The following is a 22,962-nucleotide window of genomic DNA, read 5'->3' as shown; positions in this document are numbered from 1 at the left end:
TTTTTCTTCTTTTCAAAAGAGAGCATTTAGAGCACAGACAAAAGAAAAATGGATCCTACTACCATCCAGAGAAAAACCAGATTGGAATCGTTTTAGTTTGCTCATCTGAAAATGAATCTGTACTAGAGAAACCATTCAGATGCAATTTCCTTTTCATTTTTCTACTTCTAGATCCAAAGGTAATTACTCCCACTTTTTAAATAGCTGTCACTCATGTTACTTAGAAACTTCCTTCTGCAGAATTTTGATTGTCTAAAATGTATCGGATAACCTACTTCCCAGCTTGATCTAGGCAAAACTCTCAAATGATGGTACGGTTAAAGAACAAAAAAATCACAACTCCAGTTGGGCCCGTACCTGTTTCTCGACTTTGACAACCCGTCCCAACATACTGAGGTCATCAGTTGCCTCATTCTCTGCAGTATTCTTCTCACGGTTTTTCTTATCCGTTGTGATTTGCCCCTTTCCAAGAATTTGGTCAACTCTGCCAGAAAAAAAAAAGAGAAGTAACTAGGGCTGCTAGTGGCAGTGAGATCACGGCTTAGCTCTCAAGGAAAGGAATTGAAAAGAATTGCAACAAGGAGAGATTAGAGAAGAGTTTATGTGATGTGCTGAGGATAATGGCGAGTAGGCCCAGTCCCACCCTCAGATTGAACGGTGACAGTGTCTCTGTGGAGGGCGGGACTGGCTAGGGAGGGACAGATTTAGGAAAGTGTATGGTGGTCTTTATTTGGAGGGAAAGTTCTAGAGAGGCACGAGTTACGTGCAAACCAATCCCAACAGTGAAAGAACAGAACGTAAAAGATTTCTTATTCAGAGTTAAATCTTATGAGCATCAAATTATTTGATAGTTAATAAAACAGTGGCTGGATTGATTTTCAGCAAAACTACACAACAGATGCCAAAGGCTTGGTTCAACCTCTACAGATTCTGGTCAAGAATGAACAGGCATTTACGTTCAAAGGTATTTAAATTGGCTAGTTGGCTAGTTGGATCAATAAATCAGTCTGGAGAATTTGGGCCAAGAGCCCCGCTTTTTCCTCAAATGAGGGGGTCTCTGGTTTAAATGATCTGAACAATGGTCTCAACTTTCCATTTCATTTTGTGTAGAAACTGCTTCTATAAACCAAAAGTTGTCTCAGCTTTCCATTTCATTTTGTGTACAGAGAGCTTCTGTAAACCAAAAGCCATGACTATATAGCACAGAGCGAAACAGAGTTTTGGCAACGATTTGGTTAATTTTGATTGATGTAGGGAAAGAATTTTTATTAGTTTGTCAACTTCAGTGATCATACCAATTAGATAACTGCCAAACCCCCACAGCTCTTTGTTCTGGAAATTTACAGTTTGTAAGCCCTTTATTAGATTGTAAGCTCTTTGAGGGCTGGGATGATATCTAACTATTCATTCATTCTCAATTATTGTGCGCTTACTGTGTGCAGAGCACTGTACTAAGTGCCTGGGAAGTACAATTTGCAACAAATAGAGACAGTCCCTGCTCACAATTGGAGACAAACATCAAAACAGGTAAAGAGGCATCACTAGCATCGATATAAATAGATACTTACACTATTGTACTCTCCCAAGTTGCTTAGTAAAGTATCCTGCACACAGTAAAAGCTCAATAAATATAATTTATTGATTGATCTAGACTGTAAGCTCTTTTGGGCAGGGACCATGTCTACCAACCCTGTTGTTTTGTACTCTCCCAAATGCTTAGTACAGTGCTCTGCAAATAGTAAGCGCTCAACAAATACCGTGGATTGATCGATTAATCAAAAAACATGGATCCATGGTTAATTAAACATCTTATCTTGAAGTCATTCATACACCAAGCAGCATGGCGTAGTGGATAGAGCACAGGCCTGGTAGTCAGAAGGTCATGGGTTCTAATCCCGGCTCTGCCACTTGTCTGTTGTGCTACCCTGGGCAAGTCACTTCACTTCTCTGTGCCTCAGGTTCCCTCATCTGGACAATGGGGATTGAGACTACAAGCTCCGAGTGGGACAGGGACTGTTTCCAACCTGATTAGCTTGATTCTACCCACAGTAAGTGCTTAACAAGTACCACAGGAGGATCGGGCAGATATTCTCTGCTGTTTCTCCCTGCTGTTTAACATCTTCTGTGGTCCTCACTTGTTTTCAATCCAGTGAGAAAGGGAGACTGGAAAATAGCCCTTTTTGCCATAGTTCGGTAAGTAATAATATTAATGGTATCTGTTAAGTGCTTACTTTGTGCCAGGCACTGTTCTGAGTGCTGGGATGGATACAAGCAAATTGAGTCGGACACATTCCCTGTCCCATGTGGGGCTCAGTCTCAATCCCCTTTTTATAGATCAGGGAACTAAGGGCCAGAGAAGTGAAGTGACTTTCCCAAGGTCACACGGCAGACAAGTGGTGGAGCTGGGATTAGAAAACATGACGTTCTGACTCCCAGGTCCATACTCTATCCACTACACGACATTGCTTCTCCCAAGTTTAGGAAAGTAGGCTTCTCCAGTAACTTTTCTAGTAAAGCTTAGGGTGGTCAGTTATATGATACTACGTGGGCTGTGCTGGGCCTGTGGCATAACAAAATCATCATCTGGAACACTGCGTAAATCTACCAAATCTTTCTCTAGACCTTAAGCTCATTGTGGCAAGAGAACATATCTACCAATTCTGTTACAGTGTACTCTCCCAAGTGCTTAGAACAGTGCTCTACATTCAGTAAGGACACAATAAATACCACTGATTGATTAAACCTGGAGCATTTCTCTGTGGCCACTCCTGAGTTCTGCTTCTTAGCCACTGTGTTTTTCTCCCCGATCCCGGTATGCCAAGGTGCTGTTTCTGAACTGTGGAACTCGGGGGCAGATGCCCAAGTGACAGGGGGCTGAATGTCTAAAATAAAAACGCTGGACGTGAAGTTGGGAAGACCAGCTGAAAATGGCCGTCCTTTGTGAAACTTTCCTTGGGATGCCCCTGCTTGTGATTGGGGAAACAAGACAGGGGGAAGTGGTATGATATCCACATGAGGCCTCGTTTTCAGCCTGAGAGTTTATGGCTGTTGTCAGGGGAAGAAGAGGCAAGAGGGAAGGTGGTTGGTGCCCCCACATTCTTACTCCCCACATCCAGCTGGCCTGGTCTTTGGGGCCTTCCTTGAAACTCCCTGGGGCTGCTGGGAATAAAAGCCTGAAATAGCAATCCATGTAGCAGAGTCATGTTATCTGTGGTGCGCTTGGAAGGATATGTCTTCTTACTGGATTACTGTACCGTCACTGGGAAATAGAGAAACCTAGCCTAATGGATGTTACTAATGGATGATTTGGGTGAGAATGATACCTGTAGAAACATGGCATAGACATGAGATTACTGTGGCTAGTATTGATCGAAATTCTGGAAATGTATCTGTATTCAGAAGAACAGCAAATGTGCTTCATTTTTAAAAGTTCAGGAAAAGTAAGTTTAGATGAAAGACTTAATTGAATAACTTTTTTGGAAAATGGTATTTATTAAGCCCTTATTATGTGCCAGGCACTGTACTAAGCACTGGGATAGATACAAGAAAATCAGGTTGGACACAGTCCCTGTCCCAAATGGGGCTCACAGATCCCCATTTTACACATGAGGTAATTGGGGCACAGAGAAGTTAAGTGACTTGCCCAAGGTCACACAGTAGACAAGTGTTGGAGCTGGGATTAGAACCTAGGTCCTCATACTACCAGGCTTGTGCTCTTTCCACTAAGTTATGCTGCCTTCAGAAGTCAAAATCTTTTAAGGGAGGGAAGGACAACTGTAGCCCTGGGAGTTTTCTGAACTAAAGAATAGCATTCCTCATGGACTTATTTATACCCACCCTCAGCAGTCTTGCACATCCAATTATTCCTTTGGATTATAACAATAATAATTACAAGATTTATTAAGCACATACTATGTGCCAATGCCAGGGGTAGATACAAGGTTATGAATAGTCCCTGTCTTACATGGGACTGACACTCTACTTATCTCCATTTGACAGCCGAAGAAAATGAGATCCAGAGAGGCTAAGTAACATCAAGAGTCACACATGCCTCTCATTTCCAGGCTCCTTGTGGTAGACCACATAATAAATAGTTTTATTTCCATCTTCCCCATTAGAGCATGAACTACTTGTGGGCAGAGAATGTGCCACTTTTTAATTTTGAACTTTTCTTCTCGTACTACAGTTCATTGTATCAAGCGGACATTTAATCAGTACTAATACTAGATAAAGAAAAACTCTTCCTTACCGCGTTTGAAGACTTTTAATTCTACATAACATATCCAGGTGTCCAGCGGAATACTGTTCGATGACATCTTTCACATCATATGGACGCAGAGTCTCCTTAAATTTTCTTTTTGCAACATGAAATTTCATAATTCTATAGGAAAAAAAGTGTTGAATGTTTATCTCATTTATTTTTGCACACAAAAAACCCCAACAATTGAGCAAAAAAGTGTATGACACTAACAGAGACAAAAATATATCTTCATCAAATTAGCTGACTGGATCAGAACATAAAAACCAGACTTCAAATTTCAGTTTCTCACAGTACCTTAGGTCTTCCCCTCTTGATTAAACCACTTGGATATTCAGAGAGAGTAGAAGATAAAGGTGCACATTGCTTAAGGTATATTTGATTGGATTACTGACATCCCTGGCTGACCATATCTGTTCGTCTTCCACCGGGTTGAAGGGGTTGAATTACTACATGTTTCCTCTAATTGGTTCCTGCTGAAAGGATCTGATTCAATCTATCAATCAATCAATAGTATTTATTGAGCTTTTACTCTGTTCAAAGCACTGTACTAAGCACTTCAGAGAGTACGGTTTGGGATGTCCGTCAGTCATCTCATGCCTGGATTTCGATGCAACCTGATGATGATGATGATGACGATGGTATTTGTTAAGGACTTACTATGTGCCAAGCACTGTTCTAAGCGGTGAGGTAAGTACAAGGTAATCAGGGTGTCCCACATGGGGGCCACAGTCTTAGTCCCCATTTTACAGATTAGGTAACTGAGGCACAGAGAAGTTAAGTGACTTGCCCAAAGTCATACAGATGACAAGTGGCAGAGCCGGGTTTGGAACCCACGACCTCTGACTCCCAATCCTAAACTCTTTCCACTAAGCCACTCTGCTTCTCCATGAATGGAGGCGGAGGGGCTTGGATCTCCCTCTGGAGCAACGAGCCACTTCTTCTGATTGGTTCCTGTAGACAAGATCCTGCATGTAGCCAGGATGTTTGGAGTTAAGGGGAGAAAGAATCGTAGCCAGTCTCTCTGGCTCTGTCTCACTCTAAAACAGAGCTGTCATCTTTGGAGGGATTAGGCACACAATAATAACAACAATAATAATAATAATAGTGGCATTTGTTAAGCACTTACAATATGCCAAGCTCTGGGGTGGATACAAGCCAACCAGGTTGGAAACGGTCCCTGTCCAACGTGGGCTTGCAGATTCAAACCCCATTGTACAGATGAGGTAACTGAGGAACGGGGAAGTGAAGTGACACATGGCAGACAAGTGGCAGAGTCAGGATTTGAAGCCACGATCTTCTGACTCCCAGGCCCCTGCGCTATCCACTATGCCATGCTACTCTTAGAGAAATGGAGGGGAAGAGGGTGTGATCATCTCCTCATGGCTTAAGCTGCCCTGTTCTCTTTTTAATGCTTGGGGTGGTGAGAGCTCAACATTTCAATTTAGAACTAGCCGATCCCATCCCTTTTGCTATACAGATGGTATAATTTACCATCCGTAAGCTCGCCAATATTAAGTAAAAAAAATCCAAGCTTTATCACTTGATCGATAATATTATGTTAAATAGGAACTCCTTGAGACAGTATTTCATAATATTTCTTTATGGCATTATGGTAATAAATATGCAAAGTGAGTTTCAACGTTTATATTGGGCTTTCATTGATTGCTCTACTACCTATAATACCGTCTGGCAAGCGCTATTGATTTTTTTCCCCTCGCCATTAGTTGATTCCTTCACATCAATTTATCATAATTAAACATTAAATGTGAAATTAAATCACCGACCGGGGACATCTGTGACCCCAGGGAGTCGACTGCTACGGAAGGAATGCTCTGGTGAACTGCTGCTACTCACCACCACCCAAAGGTTGGTTTGATTTTGGACAAGCCACAGTGGGTGAGAGATTTGACTGGGATGGACGAGGGAGAATCTTTGCTGCTGGTCTGGGGTGGGCCCAGCCTGGTCATCTCCAGCTGGAAGATGGAACAATTTCAGGGTCATTCCAGGGGCCTGAACTCGATTTGGAGAAGATGAAACGTTGGACCATTCTGAGCCGATCTGAACCCCCAAATGGCCCAGGGGAATGGCAGTGGCCTGAATAAACTCTAGAAGACTCTCCATACTCCTAGAACCCTCTTTGTTCCCAGGAGGTAAGGCAGAGAAATAATTTTCAAGTCATCCATAATTTATTTTATCATATCTGTTTTTCCCTCCTCCTGTCTCTCCCCACTGCAGTCCTTACTTCAGGCTGCTGCTTTGATCATTTCTCTAAAAAACTGCTCCGTTCACGTGTCCCCACTCCTCAAAAACCTCCGTGGTTGCCCACTCACCTCTGCACCAAACAGAAACTCCTTACCATTGGTTTTAGAGCACTTAATCACCTCTCCCTCTTCTGCCTTACCTCACTGATTTCCTACTACAATCCAGCCCTCATGTTTCACTTGTCCAATGCCACCCCACTGCCGGTATCTCGATTCATGTATCTCACTTCCAACTCCTTGCCCATGACCTTCCTCTGGCCCAGAAGAAGAACTCTACACTCCTCCCCACTTTGTATTCCACAGACCACCACTCTACCCACCTTCAAAGTCTTATTAAAATCACCTCTCCTTGAGGCCCTCCCCAAGCCTTTATTTGCCCTATTCCCTCTCCCTTTTTTTTTGTCACCTACGCATTTGGGTCAATATTCATTCATTCATTCATTCATTCATTCATTCATTCATTCATTCAGTTGTATTTATTGAGCTCTTACTGTGTGCAGAGCACTGTACTAAGTGCTTGGGAAAGTACAATACAGCAATAAAGAGAGACAATCCCCGCCCACGACGAGCTCACAGTCTAGAGGTGGGGAGACAGACATCAGTACATGTAAACAGACATCAGTACAAAGAAAATTACAGATATATACATAAGTGCCGTGGGGTGGGGAGAAGGGGGGAAGAGCAAAGGGAGCAAGTCAGGGTGATGTAGAAGGGAGTGGGAGATGAGGAAAAGTGGGGGTTAGTCTGGGAAGGCCTGCTGGAGGAGATGTGCCTTCAGTAAGGCTTTGAAGGGGGGAGAGTAATTGTCTGGCAGATTTGAAGAGGGAGGGCTTTCCAGACCAGAAGTAGGACGTAGGCCAGGGTCAGCAGCAAGGCAGGTGAGATGGAGGCACAGTGAGAAGGTTAGCACCAGAGGAGCGAAATGCGTGGGCTAGGTTGTAGGAGAGAAGTGAGGTGAGGTAAGAAGGGGCTAGGTGATGGAGTGCTTTAAAACCAATGGTGAAGAGTTTTTGCATTTACTATTCACCCCATTCTCAGACCCACAGTGCTTGTGTTACATATCCATAATTTATTTCAGTGTCTATCTCCTACGCTAGACTGTAAGCTCAAAGTGGGTAGGAAACACATCCACCAACTTTGTGGCAATGTTCTCTCCAAGCACTTAATATAGTGTTCTACACACAGTAAGCTCTCAGTAAATACCATGAATTGATAACATTCAACACTTAATTGCACATTCCATTTCCCTCTTTTGCCCTCCCAGCCACATCAGTTATGCAAACAATCAATCAATCATATTTATTGAGCACTTCCTGCGTGCAGAGCACTATTATAAGAGTACAATACAACAGAATTGGATACGTTCCCTGCCCACAAGGAACTTCTAGTCTAGAGAGGGAGATAGACATTAATATGAATAAATAAATTAATATGATATGTACAAAAGTGCTGTGAGACTGAGGGAGTGCAAGGGAGATATAGAAGGGAGTGGGAGAATATCACACACTGATGGTGTGATAATCACCTAAAAGTGTGGGACACTGAAAAAGGCACTTTGTGATCCACAGCCCTGTCCGTACCGTGTGTCCAGAAAGAAGGACTCTTGTCCCCCTGTTCAGTTTGTTGTTTCTAGTGCCTGGCGCTATTTTTGCTTATTTTGACTGCAGTATGCCACGCTGGTCTATCCAAGGCACGATGGTCTAGTGAATAGAGTACAGGCCTAGGAGTCAGAAGGACCTGGGTTCTAATCCTGGCTCTGCCACTTGTCGCCTGCGTCACCTTAAGCAAGTTAGTTAACTTCTCTGTGCTTCAGTTCCGTCGTAAAATGGAGATTAACATCGTGAGGCCACAGTACGTGGGATATGTACTGTGTCCAACCTGACATGCCTGGATCCATCCCAGGGTTTAGTAGGGTGCTGGGTACATAATAAACACTTAACAAATGCCATAACGACTAACTCCCACTCTTTTGCTGAGAGGCAGCATTGTCTGAAGCTTAAAATCAATCAATCAATCAACTGAATTTATTGAGACTTACAGAGTGCAGAGCACTGTGTTAAGTGCTTGGAAGATCACAGTATAATAGAGTTGGTAGACACGTTCTCTGCCCGCAGTGAGTTTACAGACTAGAGGACTGAATCCTTAAAGCATTTCTTCCGCCCTCCAGCTTTCAGTTTCCCAATTTCCAATATGGTAGCTATTTGGGCACCCTGTTGTTGTTCAGGCTCAATACATGACGCGCCCAGCGTGGTTCACTGAGATGAGCGGAGTTTCAAGGCTCTGAAACTGATTTCAATCCAAGACTTCATTGTATGTAATCTTGTCTTGCCACTGATATTGAAGAGAACCCTTAAGTAACACTAATGGTGTGGCTCAAGGAATCTAGGGTGAATCCCTGTCACAGGGCAACAGAGATGACAGGACAGCCCTTCAGAATTTTAAAATAGGTTTGAACCTTAATATTAAGCTACAACTAATCAATCAATAAATCAATCATATTTATAGAGCACTTAATGTGTGCAGAGTACTCTACTGTGCACTATATCAAGGGAAGCAGCGTGGCTCAGTGGAAAGAGCTCGGGCTTGGGAGTCAGAGGTAATGGGTTCGAATCCCCTCTCTGCCACTTGTCAGCTGGGTGACTGTGGGCAAGTCACTTCACTTCTTTGTGCCTCAGTTACCTCATCTGTAAAATGGAGATGCAGACTGTGAGCCTCACGTGGGACAACCTAATTACCCTATATTCATTCATTCATTCAATAGCATTTATTGAGCGCTTACTATTCATTCATTCAATAGTATTTATTGAGCGCTTACTATGTGCAGAGCACTGTACTAAGCGCTTGGGATGTACAATTCAGCAACAGATAGAGACAATCCCTGCCCAATAACGGGCTCACAGTCTAAATGGGGGAGACAGATTGCATGTTAACCTTAACGTCTAAAACAGGATACCTCATCTTTCCCCTTAAACCCACTCCTTCTCCTAACTTTCCCTATATCTACCCCAGCGTTTAGAACAGTGCTCTGCACATGGTAAGCGCTTAACAAATACCAACATTATTATTATTATTATACCAAGCACTTAGGAGAATACAATGCAACAGAGTTGGTAGACATGTTCCAGTCTCCCAAAAGATGTCCTGGCCTTCTTAATCGGATTGTTTTCCTTCCTCGTTTACTGCCGCATTGTTGGTCAGCGTGCTACCCAGACAACAAATTCCTGTGACAGCATTTCATTTTCTGTGTTACCACTATTAATTTTTGGTTGTGTGTATGGCTTCCCTTGGGCATGTTGATACACTGCCACATTTTTCTTTACATTCTTTTATATTTATCATCACCCCCTAACTTCTGGTTGATTTGTCGAAGCAGTTTACAATCATTTTATGTCTTCTTGAGTGGGCACAAGGATGTAGTCAAAAGTATACATCAATTCTCTAATGCCTGCCTCTGGGACTTTCAGGGCTGAGTTTGCTTTGTTTTTTTTTTCATGATATTTGTTAAGCACTTACTACATGCCAGGCACTGGGGTAGATACAAGCTAATTAGGCTGGACACAGTCCATGTCCCACATGGGGCTCACAGGCTTAATCCCCAGCGTACAGATGAAATAACTGAGGCACAGAGGAGTGAAGTGACTTGACCAAGGCCACACAGTGGCTGGAGGCAGGATTGGAACCCAGGTCCTCTGACACCCAAGCCCACGGTCCTCCCACTAGGCCAAGCTGATAGCCAGACTACACACAAAATTTTGTTTTAATAATGTTGGCATTTGTTAAGCGCTTACTATCTGCAGAGCACCGTTCTAAGAGCTGGGGTAGATACAGGGTAATCAGGTTGTCCCACATGAGGCTCACAGTCTTAATCCCCATTTTTACAGATGAGGTAACTGAGGCACAGAGAAGTTAAGTGACATGCCCACAGTCACACAACTGACAAGTGGCAGAGCCAGGATTCGAAGCCATGACCTCTGACTCCCAAGCCCGAGCTCTTTCCACTGAACCACGCTGCTCCTCTAGACTATTAGCTCATTAAGGGCTGTTATATTGTTCTCGTCTTTAAGTAGGGCTCCAAAAAGAGAAGGTGCTCAAAAATACCAATGATTGATCGATTGATTATAATCTAGGGTTACGTCGTGGTGCAATGGGTCCTTCTGGGGGTCGGCACTGACAGCTGGGGATGGAAATGTTCAAGCCATTTTTGCTCCTAATAGTTAAAGTGTGGGCTCTATTTACCAATTCCGGCAGTGTCTAGTGGTCCCGTTTGGAAATATTTCAGGGGATTAACGCAATCTGACTCAGATGATTGACAGTCTTCTAGAAGGTTTAAAAAAAAAGGCAAGGGACTTTCTGTCACTAAAGAGGAAGGTTTAGGGACTGAGAGGTTTCCATTGGTTTTGATATTAAGTGAATAAATGTAAAATAATATACTACTTAAAATGCGAGTTAACATTTTCTCCCTTGTAATCCAGTGAGCGAGCACACTCTGTGGAAAGGCCCAGTTAAGAGATGGTAGGCGTTCTATAATAGCCTTTTGCTCTAGCGGCCGCGCAAGCGTTCGGATATTCCCCGGTTGAATAATAATAATAAACTTTCCTGGACCAAAATGAATAAACAAAATAATTCTCTCAGACCAAAACTCTAGAGGGCAGGTGAGTGGGTCAGTGTGAATTCATTTAACTAAAAGTGTTCCCGAGAATCGCGTGTAGCTAATTTTCGCTTCGTCTAAATGACTGGTGTGAATTGATTCCTCCAGTGTAGAGACTGATAAGCTCGAGGGACGTCAGCACCGAGCACTGAAACCAACCAAAGTCATGAACCGTAAACTGGAAGTTGTGAGAGGAAATATAATGAGGAATAAAATACATCACCATAGCATATTTACTGGGTCCTCTGTATTCGAAGAAGACACCAGTGACAGTGAAGTTCAACTATAAGTGTGTGTGTCTGTAAAGATCAATGTGGGATACGAGGACATTGGGCACACAAAAAAGCTTGTCCCCGGTTGTGTTGTATTTAATGTTTCCAGCACCCATCGCTGTTTTCTCTTTTGCCTCCTTGCTGCCTTCCCATATGAAGCTTTCATTCGAAGACAGCAACTCCCTTCTTGACGGCAGTGCACCACACGTCTGTCCTCAACAACTGAGTCAGAAGCAGAGTGGCTCAGTGGTAAGAGCCAGGGGTTGGGCGTCAGAGGTCATGGCTTCGAATCCCGGCTCTGCCACTTGTCAGCTGTGTGACTGTGGGCAAGTCACTTCACTTCTCTGTGTCTCAGGTACCTCATCTGTAAAATGGGGATTAAGATTGTGAGCCCCGCATGGGACAACCTGATTACCCTGTGTCTACCCCCGCGCTTAGACCAGTGGTCTGCACATAGTAAGCGCTTAACAAATACCAACATTACTATTATTATTTTTTTTTCTGGGCTGCAGCAGCGTCTGAGGCTCTGTTATACCCTACCCATAAAATGCTTCTTCTGCCCTCCTTGCTTTCATTTTCCCAACTTCAGCTCTCTCTGTACACCAGCTCTTTGGGAGTAATAATAATAGTAATAATAATGATGGCATTTGTTAAGCGCTTACTGTGTGCCAAGCACCGATCTTAGCGCTGGGGGAGATACAAGTCTATCAGGTTGTCCCACTTGGGGCTCACCGTCTTAGTCCCCATTTTACAGATGAGGTAACTGAGGCACAGGGAAGTGAAGTGATTTGCCCAAAGTCCCCCAGCTGACAAGTGGCGGAGCCGGCATTAGAACCCACGCCCTCTGACTCCTCGGCCCCAGCTCTTTCCACTAAGCCACGTTGCTTCTCGAATCCCACTGTCACTCGTTCTCCTCACGTGTCCCACTCAGCATGGCTGAGAAAAAGCGAGCGTAGCTTCGATTCATTCATTCGCTTGTATTTATTGAGCGCTTACTGTGTGCAGACCCCTATACTAAGCGCTTGGAATGTACAATTCGGCAACAGACAGAGACCATCCCTGCCCAACGACGGGCTCACGGTCTAAAAGTTCTTGGCGGTTGTCAGCTTTCCAGAGCTTCACGTTCTTGACTTTGTCATCTGCTATTGAGTGTCACTGGCGGAACTGCTCCAGGATCTGGATGTGGCCTTGTGTGTAATTCAGGTCTCAGAGCCTTAGACAACGCTACAGCTCTGTGGAGACTTCTGGTTTGGTCTGGAGCTGCTCTTACACTCTGACAGCCTTATTGATTCTGTTCACTATTTCCTTATCTATCATTGCGTGGCTCAGTGGAAAGAGCCCGGGGTCATGGGTTCTAATCCCGGCTCTGCCACTTGTCAGCTATGTGACTTTGGGCAAGTCACTTCACTTCTCTGGGCCTCGGTTACCTCATCTCTAAAATGGGGATGAAGACTGTGAGCCCCATGAGGGGCAACCTGATCACCTTGCATCCCCCCGGGTGTTTACAACAGTGCTTTGCACATAGTAAGTGAATAACGAATACTATTATTATCATTACTATTGCACCATCGGTCAGCGTGCTCTCATAGCTTCTAGCTCTGTAGCGCCAGACTGGCTTTTTGGTTGCGGGTTCGGCTTCCCTTGGGCCGTCTGATATATCACTTCAGTTTTCTTTAGACTTATCGTGAGCCCAAAGCACCGGATGCTAAACCAGGAAGCTGCACGGCCTACTGGACGGAGCCCAGGCCTGGGAGTCAGAAGGACTTGAGTTCTAATCCTGGCTCCGCCAGTTGTCTGCTGTGTGACCTTAGGCAAGTCACTTCACTTCTCTGGGCCTCGGTTACCTCATCTGTAAAATGGGGATTAATAATTATAATAATAATGATGATGGTATTTGTTAAGTACTTACTATGTGCCAAGCACTGTTCTAAGCGCTGGGGGAGATACAAGGTACTCGGGTTGTCCCATGTGGGGCTTAGTCTTAATACCTATTTTACAGATGAGGGAACTGAGGGCTAAAACTAAGGATTAAGATTGTGAGCCTGAAGTAGAACAGGTACTCTGTCCAACCTTATTACTTTGTACCTACCCAGCGCTTAGAACAGTGCTTGGCACATAGTAAGCGCTTGACAAATAGCACCGTTATCATTATCATTATCAACTGACTTAATATCTCCCTGAGAGTAGGCTTCTAGATCGCAATCATCAGCATGCAGTAATTCTGTTATACTGTACTCTCTCGAGTGCTTAGTACAGTGCTCTGTACACAGTAAGCGCTCAATAAATACGACTGATGGATTGATCGAATTCTTGAATGATCGTTTCCAGGACTTCAGATGATGCTCGAAGTTTGTTGAGATGAAAGAGGTGAGGAGGCATCCAAGTCTGTCATTGCATCCTCCACCATGGCTGTACAGAATAAGTTCAAATAGCATCGGACCCACTGAGGCATCTCTATTTTATTCTACTGGCATTTAGAGACGGTCGCTCTGACAGAACAACCTTCAGCTCTGACTGGGCCAGCCATGCCGTTCTGAAACTTCATGAGCTCACCATCACCTTTTTATCAAAGTGATTAGAGCATGGGCCTGAAAGTCAGAAAGTCAAGGATTCTAATCCTGGTTCCTCCACCTGTCTGCTGTGTGACCGTGGACAAGTCACTTCACTTCGCTGTGCCTCGGTTACCTCACTGGTAAAATGGGGATTGAGAATGGGAGCCCCACGTGGGACAGGGCCCACGTCCAACTCGATTTGCTTGTAACCACCCCAGCACTTAGTAATAATAATAATAATGATAGCATTTGTTATGCGCTTACTATGTGCCAAGCACTGGGGGAGATACAAGGTAATCAGGTTGTCCCACGTGGGGCTCACAATCTTTAATCCCCATTTGACAGATGAGGTAACTGAGGCACAGAGAAGTTAAGTAGCTTGTCCAAAGTCACACAGCTGACAAGTGGTGGAGCAGGGATTTAGAACCCATGACCTCTGACTCCTAAGCCCGTGCTCTTTCCACTGAGCCACAGTACTTCTCTGCCTGCAAATAGTAAGCACTTGACAAATACCATAATCAGATAATAATTCTTTAGATTTATGTAGTGCGTTTTATTTTTTCAGAGTGTTTTCACCCCCGCCACACTGGAGAGAAGGAACCGCAGCTCCTATGGCTTAAGGCCAGTAGAAAAGCTTTCCCTCTGAAGTGCAAACCCCCTGCCTGAGGTGGTCCTGACAGGAAGTGCCCTCTTGGTCTGAGGTGTGGCCTCCACCTGCAATCTGGCACTGGTGGATGTTGTGGAAAGGAAGAGAGAGCGGGTCCAGTGGCTTTCCAGTTGTTGAGAGGGAAACACAGCTCAGAGAAAGCAGGGCAGGGAGGGAGGGTGTGAGGCTTAGGTTTCTTGCTCAAGACAGCCGCCTCTCTCCTTCCGCCATGAACAATATCTGTGTGAAGGCAGTTTTCAATGCCTGGGCATTTTGGTAAGAAAGACTTTTAAAAAAATTTTTTGCTTTCACTCCTGCATTCAAACCTTCTTTTCTCTAACCCACTGTTTCCCCCTGAAACAAAAGTTACTTTAACACAGCTTCCCAACAACGTGAGGTTCATTCAGTAATTCAGCTACCACATTGTAGCAGAAAGCTGAGCATTAATTGTGTCATGGAAACACTTCGGATTAAAAAGCCTTCCTCACCATGGATTTCCAACCCAGTTCCCTCCCACTCCCATTAATTTCTACTGTGCCTCGTACTTGCCTCTCTTGATGCCGACTTCTTGCTCACGTCCTCCTCCCCACTTAAGTTCTTCCTTCACATCCGGCAGAACACTTCTCTCCCCATCTCGAAGACTCTCTGAAATCACATCTCCTCTAGGAAGCATTCCTTGATTCATTTTGCTTAGCCCCGTTCAATTTCTCCCCAGTTGCCACTTTCAGCGCTGGATACTCAAACCACTTTCATTGCATTTACAGACATATCTATCTAAATATGATATAATATATAAATAGATATTCTGCCTATCAGTAAATGATTTTAGTGCTTCCCCCACCAGAATGTAAGCTCCTTGAGGGGAGGGATCATGTTTGTTACCTCTTTTGTTCTATCCCAAGTGCTTAATACTGAACTCTGCATAGAATATTTGATAAATATTATTAATTGATTGGTTGAGAGCGCAAGGAATTAGGAAGTAGTTGCTATTCACTTGATATTCCCTCAGCCCCACAGCACTTATGTACATATCTGTAACTCACGTATTCATATTAATGTCTGTCTCCCGTTCTAGACTGTAAACTTGCTGTGGGCAAGGAACGCGTCCACCAACTCTGCTGTGCTGTACTCTCCCAAGCGCTTAGTACAGTGCTCTGCCCTCAGACTGATTACTTGGTCTAGGCCTGGGCCTTTTGCTGCAAAATCAAATGAACCAAAATGAAAGGGTTGCAGATTGCAAGGGTCTTTAAACAGGATTGTGGAAGCCAGATTCAGTAAGAAACATTAGCCCGACTTTAGATTATTGTGGTTTTGTTGGTCGGTCTTTTCACTAAGTTAAATTTTAATGCTTCTATGTAACAAAAAACTCAATTGTCCCAAAGTTTGAAGAACTGAAGCCCTCTCAATTCTTCCTTCTCTAACCTCCCTCTTCAACCCTCACTCTCAAATGGCTCTTTCCTCATTGGTTCAAACATGGTCATGTCCCTACTATCCTAAGAAAACCCTCCCTTGACCCCCACTGCATTCTCCAGTTATCTCTCCATCTTCCTCCTACCATTTCTCTCCAAAGTCCTCGATCGAGTTGCTTATACCCTCTGTCTCCACTTCCTGTCTTCCAATTCTCTCCTTTACACCCGGTGATTTCCTTTCCGCCCTCTCCATTCCATAGAAATAGTCTTACCAATGACCTCCTTATTGACAACTCTACTCCACCCTAATCCCTCTAGCCCTCTCAGATGCTTTCGACACTGTGGACCACCCCCTTCTCCTGAAAATGCCATCTAACCTTGGTTTCACTGACACTGTCCTCTCCTGGTTCTCTTCCTAACTTTCTGCCCGCTCCATCTCAGTCTCTTTCACAGGCTCATCCTCTGCATATCGATCAACTAATGTTATTTTTTGAGCCCTTACTATGTACAGGGCGCTGTACTAAATTCTTGACAAAGTGCAACAGAGTTGGAAAACATGTTCCCTTCCCACGATGAGTTTACAGTCTAGAGGGTGAGACAGAAATTAATATAAATAAATAATTTATAATATGTAATTTTAAGATATGCACATAAGTTCTATGGGGTTGAGAGTGGGGCCTATTTACCCTATTTATCATTACCCTATTTATTTTGTTAATGAGATGTACATCGCCTTGATTCTATTTATTTGCTATTGTTTTAATGAGCTGTTCATCCCCTTGATTCTATTTACTGCTACTGTTCTTGTCTGTCCGTCTCCCCCCAGCAGACTGTAAGCCTGTCAAAGGGCAGGGACTGTCTCTGTTACCGATTTGTACATTCCAAGTGCTTAGTACAGTGCTCTGCACAAAGTAAGCGCTCGATAAATACTATTGAATGAATGGGGCGAATATAAAATGCCCAAAAACCTACGATCCAAATGTCTCCCAGCCTCTAAGTGTGGGAGTCCCTCAGGCTCAGTTCTGAGTCCCCTTCTATTCTCCATTTACACCGACTCCCTTGGAGAACTCATTTCCTCACATGACTTCAATGACCAGCTCTATGAGAATGAGTCTTCCTTTTTCTGCAGTCTCGCATTTCCTCCTGCCTTCGGGACATCTCTACTTAGATGTCTCTCGACACTCAAACTTAACATGTCCAAAAGAGAACTCCTCATCTTCCCACCCAGACCTTCTCCGCCCCACTGATTGTAGACAACACCACCACCCTCCCTGTTTTACGAGCCCTTAACCTTGGCATTATCGTTGACTAATCTCTCTCGTTCAACCTACGTATTCGGTGTATTATCAAATCCTGTTAATTCTTTTTTCATACCATCTCTAGAATCCACCCCTTCCTCTCCAACTGGACTGCTATCCAGCTGGTCCAAGCACTTAGAGAAGCAACGTGGCTCAGTGGAAAGAGCACGGGCATAGGAGTCAGAGGTTGTGGGTTCTAATCCCGGCTCCAGCACCTGTCAGCTGTGTGACTCTGGGCAAGACACTTGACTTCTCGGTGCCTCAGTTACCTCATCTGCAAAATGGGGATTAAGACTGTGAGCCCCAAGTGGGACAACCTGATTACCCTGTATATACCCCAGGGCTTAGAACAGTGCTTGGCACATAGTAAGTGCTTTCAAATACCGATATTATTATTTTAATATCCATCCTCAACCACGGCATTGAGTTACTCGCTCATCTCCTGTCCTCCAGACTCTTCCTACTTTTCTCCATACTTCACTCTGTAACCCAGATCATTTTGTGTACATACCCCACTCCTCAAAAACTTCTAATGGTCACTCATGTATCTCCGCATCAGATGGAAACTCATAGTCACCTTCACAATATCACAATATCGCCAAGATCCGCCCTTTCTTCTCCATCCAAACTGCAATCATGCTGGTACAAGCTCTCATACTATCCCGACTCGATTATTGTGTCAGTTTCCTCTCATCTCCCTTCCTCCTGTCTCTCTCTGCTTCAGTCTATTCTTCATTCCACTGCCCGGATGATCTTCCTACAGAAACGCTCTGAGCATGTCACTCCCCTCCTCAAAAACCTCCAGTGGTTGCCTATTGACCTTAGCACTAAACAAAAACTCTTCACTCTTGGCTTCAACGCTCTACGTCACCTTGCCCCCTCCTACCTCACCTCCCTGCTCTATTTCTACTGCCCACCCCGTACACTCCACTCCTCTGCGCCACCTCCTCACCGTCCCCCTTTCGCGCCTATCCTGCTGTCGTCCCCTGGCCCACGTCCTCCCGTTGTCCTGGAATGCCCTTCTCCTCATGTCCACCAAACTAACTCTCTTCTCCTCTTCAAAGCCCTACTGAGAGCTCACCTCCTCCAGGAGGCCTTCCCAGACTGAGCCCCCCTTTCCTTCTGCTCCTCCTCCCCTCCCCTTCCCCCCTCCTGCCCTCTGCTCTTCCCCCTTTCCCTCCTGTCAGCACTGTGCTTATTTGTATATATTTATTACCCTATTTATTTTGTTATTGAGGTGTATATCTCCATGATTCTATTTATCTTGATGATGTTGTCTTGTTTTGTTTTGTTGTCTGTCTCCCCCATTTAGACTGTGAGCCCGTTATTGGGCAGGGATTGTCTCTATCTGTTGCTGAATTGTACATTCCAAGTGCTTTGTACAGTGCTCTGCACATAGTAAATGCTCAATAAATATTATTAAATGAATGACTAGTAGACTTTAATTAATTAATTAATTCATTCAATCCTATTTTGCTAAGCATTTACTGTGTGCAGAGCATTGTACTAAGCACCTGGGAGAGTACAATATCAAATAGACACACTCCCTGTCCACATGAGCTTAACAGCATGGCTCAGTGGAAAGACTCTGGGCTTGGGAGTCAGAGGTCATGGGTTCTAATCCCCACTCCGCCACTTGTCAGCTGTGTGACCTTGGGTAAGTCACTTAACTTCTCTGTGCCTCAGTTACCTCATCTGTAAAACGGGGATGAAGACTGTGAGCCCTATGTGGGACAACCTGATGACCTGGTATCTACCCCAGCGCTTAGAACAGTGCTGAGCACATAGTAAGCGCTTAACAAATACCAACATTATTATTATTATGAATAATATAAATAAATAAATTTCAGATATGTACATAAGTGCTGAGGGGCTGGGAGGAGAAATGAATGAAGGGAACAGGTCAGGGGATGCAGAAGGGAGTAGAAGAGGAAAGGAGGGCTTAGTCAGGGAAGGCCTCTTGGAGGAGACGTGCCTTCAGTAAGGCTTTGAAGTGGCGGGAGACTAACTGTCGGATTTGAGGAGGGAGGGTATTCCAGGCCAGAGGGAGGATGTGGGCGAGGGGTCGGTGGCGAGACAGATGAGATTGAGGTACAGCCAGACGGTTAACATAAGACACGCAATCAACTCTCCTCTCTTCATTAATCTCCCTCATCTCCCACTTCAACCCAGCCTGCACACTTTGGTCCTCTAACTCCACTGCACCTTGATCTTGTCTTTTGCCATCGATCCTGTGCTCAGGTCTTCCTTCTGTCTTGGGACTCCTTTCCCCCTTCATATCTAGCAGACCACCACTCTCTCATATCGATTAGACTCTAAGCCCGTCAAAGGGCAGGGACTGTCTCCATCTGCTACCGATTTGTACATTCCAAACAATTAGTACGGTGCTCTGCACGTAGTAAGCGCTCAATAAATACTATTGAATGAATATCGCCTCCAAGAAGCCTCCCCTGATTAGCTCCTCATTTCCTTACCCTATTTCTCCTTCCCTTTTGTGTCACCTGTGCATTTACCACCGTACCCCTTAAGCCCTTTGATACTCACCCCAGCCCCACCCTTCAGCACTTAAGGTACGTAGCCTTATACTTTGCAGCTTCCCCTTTCTGTAATTTATTTTAATTTTTGTCTCCTCCACTAGATTATCAGTTCCTTGAAGGGAGGGTTCAGGCCTACCAGTTATGCTCCCGAGCACTTAGTTCAGTGTTCGAAACACAGTAAACCCCTCGATAAATACCACTGATCGATCGCTTGAAAGGCATCGAGTAGAGTTTAGGGTGATTTTTGCGTGGTAACCACTGAGTCCCAGACGATGCTGGGCTGAATATCAAATTATTCCAAAATAAGGGAGACTCCCCCTGATCGTGGCTCAGTGGAATGAGCATGGGCTTGGGAGTCAGAGGTCATGGGTTCGAATCCCGGCTCCACCACTCGTCAGCTGTGTGACTATGGGCAGGTCACTTCACTTCTCTGGGCCTCGGTGACCTCATCTGTAAAATGGGGATTAAGACTGTGAGCCTCACGTGGGACGACCTGATGACTCCGTATCTACCTCAGCGCTTAGAACAGTGCTCTGCACATAGTAAGCGCTTAACCGATACCATCATTATTATTATTATGTCTGTTTTCCTAAATCTAAAGAAGGGCCCGGAAGTGGTCTTCCAGGAATAGGGAAGTCTCCCTCTTGACTTAAACCGTGTGCCCTACGTGGAACAGGAGCTGTATCCAACCTGATTATCTCGCATCTATCTCGGGGCTGAAAGCAGTGCCCGACCCATAGTAAGCGGTTAACGAATCCCAGAAAAAAGAGGTTTATCCTGCTTTAATCAGGAAACAGAGGACGGCATGAAATGAAGTACTGCGATTGCAACACTAGAAGGCGAACAAGATTCATCCTAAACCTCCATCGCTTCCTAGAGACAATAAGCCACCCACTGTAGCTCCTTCCGCTCCTGTGCTCGACGCGTTCTAAGGAAAGAAAAATAGAAAACTCAAACTTCTCAACTATAAGAACATTCAGAGATATTAACTAAACATTCAACATCATAGAAGAGAGTAGCCTCTCTATATGGTGTGCTTCAAATGGCCAGATGTGTGATTGTCCGGGGTGGGGAGGGAGGCGGTGTGGATGAGTTAAAGACGGCCTTTAGGAGAGATTTTGATCGACAGCCGTAGAAGCTGTTGGTATTTGTTAAGCGCTTACTGTGTGCAGAGCACTGTTCTAAGCGCTGGGGTAGATACAGGGTCATCAGGTCGTCCCACGTGAGGCTCACAGTCTTCATCCCCATTTTCCAGATGAGGTAACTGAGGCACAAAGAAGTGAAGTGACTTGCCCACAGTCACCCAGCTGACAAGTGGCAGAGCCGGGATTCGAAGCCATGACCTCTGACTCCCAAGCCCGGGCTCTTCCCACTGAGCCACGCTGTTTCACAGGACCCTCCGTAAAACATAAATCTATCTCACAGAGCAGAGGCCGCCCAACCCTGGCTCTTCCGATTAGAGTGGCTTAGTGGAAAGAGCCCGGGCTTGGGAATCGAAGGTCGTGGGTTCCAATCCGGCTTCTGCCACTTGTCAGTTGTGTGACTTTGGGCAAGTCACTTCACTTCTCTGCGCTTCAGTTCCCTCATCTATAAAATAGGGATTAAGACTGTGAGCCCCACCTGGGACAACCCGATGACCTTCTATCTACCCCAGTGTTTAGAACAGTGCTTGGCACACAGTAAGCGCTTTACAAATACCATCATTATTATTAGGCGGTGCAGCTCTCGAGCCAGGGCACCCACATACTTTGGAATGGTCAGGGCAGTGCCATCAGACAGTCAGTTAATCATATTTACTGAGCGCTTACTGTGTACGGAGCACTATACTAAGCGCTTGGGAGAGTAAAATATAACAATATAACAGCCTCATTCAGTGTGGCTTAGTGGAAAGAGCCCAAGCTTGGGAGTCAGAGGTCATGGGTTCTAATCCCAGCTCCACCACTTGCCATCTGTGTGACTTTGGGCAAGTCACTTCACTTCTCGGTGCCTCAGTTATCTCATCTGTAAAATGGGGGTTAAGACTGTGAGTCCCATGTGGGACAACCTGATGACCCTGTATCTACCCCAGAGCTTAGAATAGGGCTTGGCACATAGTAATCGCTTAACAAATACCGACATTATTATCATTATTATTATTCCCTGACCACATGAGCTTACAGTCTAGAGGGGGACTTCCCCCCTCACAGCTTTTTGGTCAAGAGGTAGCTGACCTGTCCCAGCTCTGCTCCTTGTCTGCTGCTGTAAACTCACTGTGGGCAGGGAATGTGTCGCTTATATTGTGTTGTACCCTCCCAAGTGCTTAGTACAGTGCTCTGCACATGGGAAGCACTCAATAAATAGCATTGATTGATTGATGCTCCCTAGGGAGAACCCTTTCTCCAGACTCCTCTCCCTTCTACCACCTCCCACCCCTTCTGCCAGGTTTCCACGAAAGCAAGTCAAACAGGGCAGGGAAGGAGTAATAATAATAATGCTGGTATTTGTTAAGCACTTAATAATGTTGGTATTTGTTAAGCGCTTACTATGTGCCGAGCACTGTTCTAAGCGCTGGGGTAGACACAGGGGAATCAGGTTGTCCCACGTGGGGCTCACAGTTTTCATCCCCATTTTACAGATGAGGGAACTGAGGCACCGAGCAGAGCACTGGTCTAAGCGCTGGGGTAGATACAGGGCCATCAGGTTGTCCCACGTGAGGCTCACAGTCTTACTCTCCATTTTGCAGATGAGGTAACTGAGGCACAGAGAAGCGAAGTGACTCGCCCACAGTCACACAGCTGACAAGTGGCAGAGTCGGGAGTCGAACCCACGACCCCTGACTCCGAAGCCCGGGCTCTTTCCACTGAGCCACACGGCATGCTCATCCCTGAGGAAGACCTTCCCTATTGATTGCTAATCTCCCTTCTTCCCATTTCCTCCTCCGATGTCAACCTAATCACTGGGCCTCCATCTCGTCCATCTCGCCGCTGACCTCTCGCCCACATCCTGCCTCTGGCCTGGAACGCCCTCCCTCTTCATATCCGAAAGATGATCACGCTTCCCACCTTCAAAGCCTTATTAAAGGCACATTTCCTCCAAGAG

At 45.1% G+C, this 22,962-nt stretch overlaps 1 protein-coding gene across 1 annotated transcript in view; it reads right to left on the bottom strand.

The window, feature by feature from the left end:
- Positions 1 to 22,962, bottom strand: part of KCNQ5 (potassium voltage-gated channel subfamily Q member 5) — a 564,859-nt gene that overhangs the window by 5,386 nt on the left and 536,511 nt on the right. The window contains exons 12-13 of the mRNA XM_007669803.4: positions 4,250 to 4,381; positions 358 to 484 (exon numbers count right to left, since the gene is read on the bottom strand). Coding sequence (XP_007667993.1) covers positions 358 to 484; positions 4,250 to 4,381 — 259 coding nt within the window. The remainder of the gene's footprint in view (positions 1 to 357; positions 485 to 4,249; positions 4,382 to 22,962) is intronic.

Source organism: Ornithorhynchus anatinus, chromosome 1 (assembly GCF_004115215.2).
Source record: "Ornithorhynchus anatinus isolate Pmale09 chromosome 1, mOrnAna1.pri.v4, whole genome shotgun sequence".
NCBI classification, from domain to species: domain Eukaryota; kingdom Metazoa; phylum Chordata; class Mammalia; order Monotremata; family Ornithorhynchidae; genus Ornithorhynchus; species Ornithorhynchus anatinus.
This window is presented reverse-complemented; position numbering and strand designations above follow the sequence as displayed.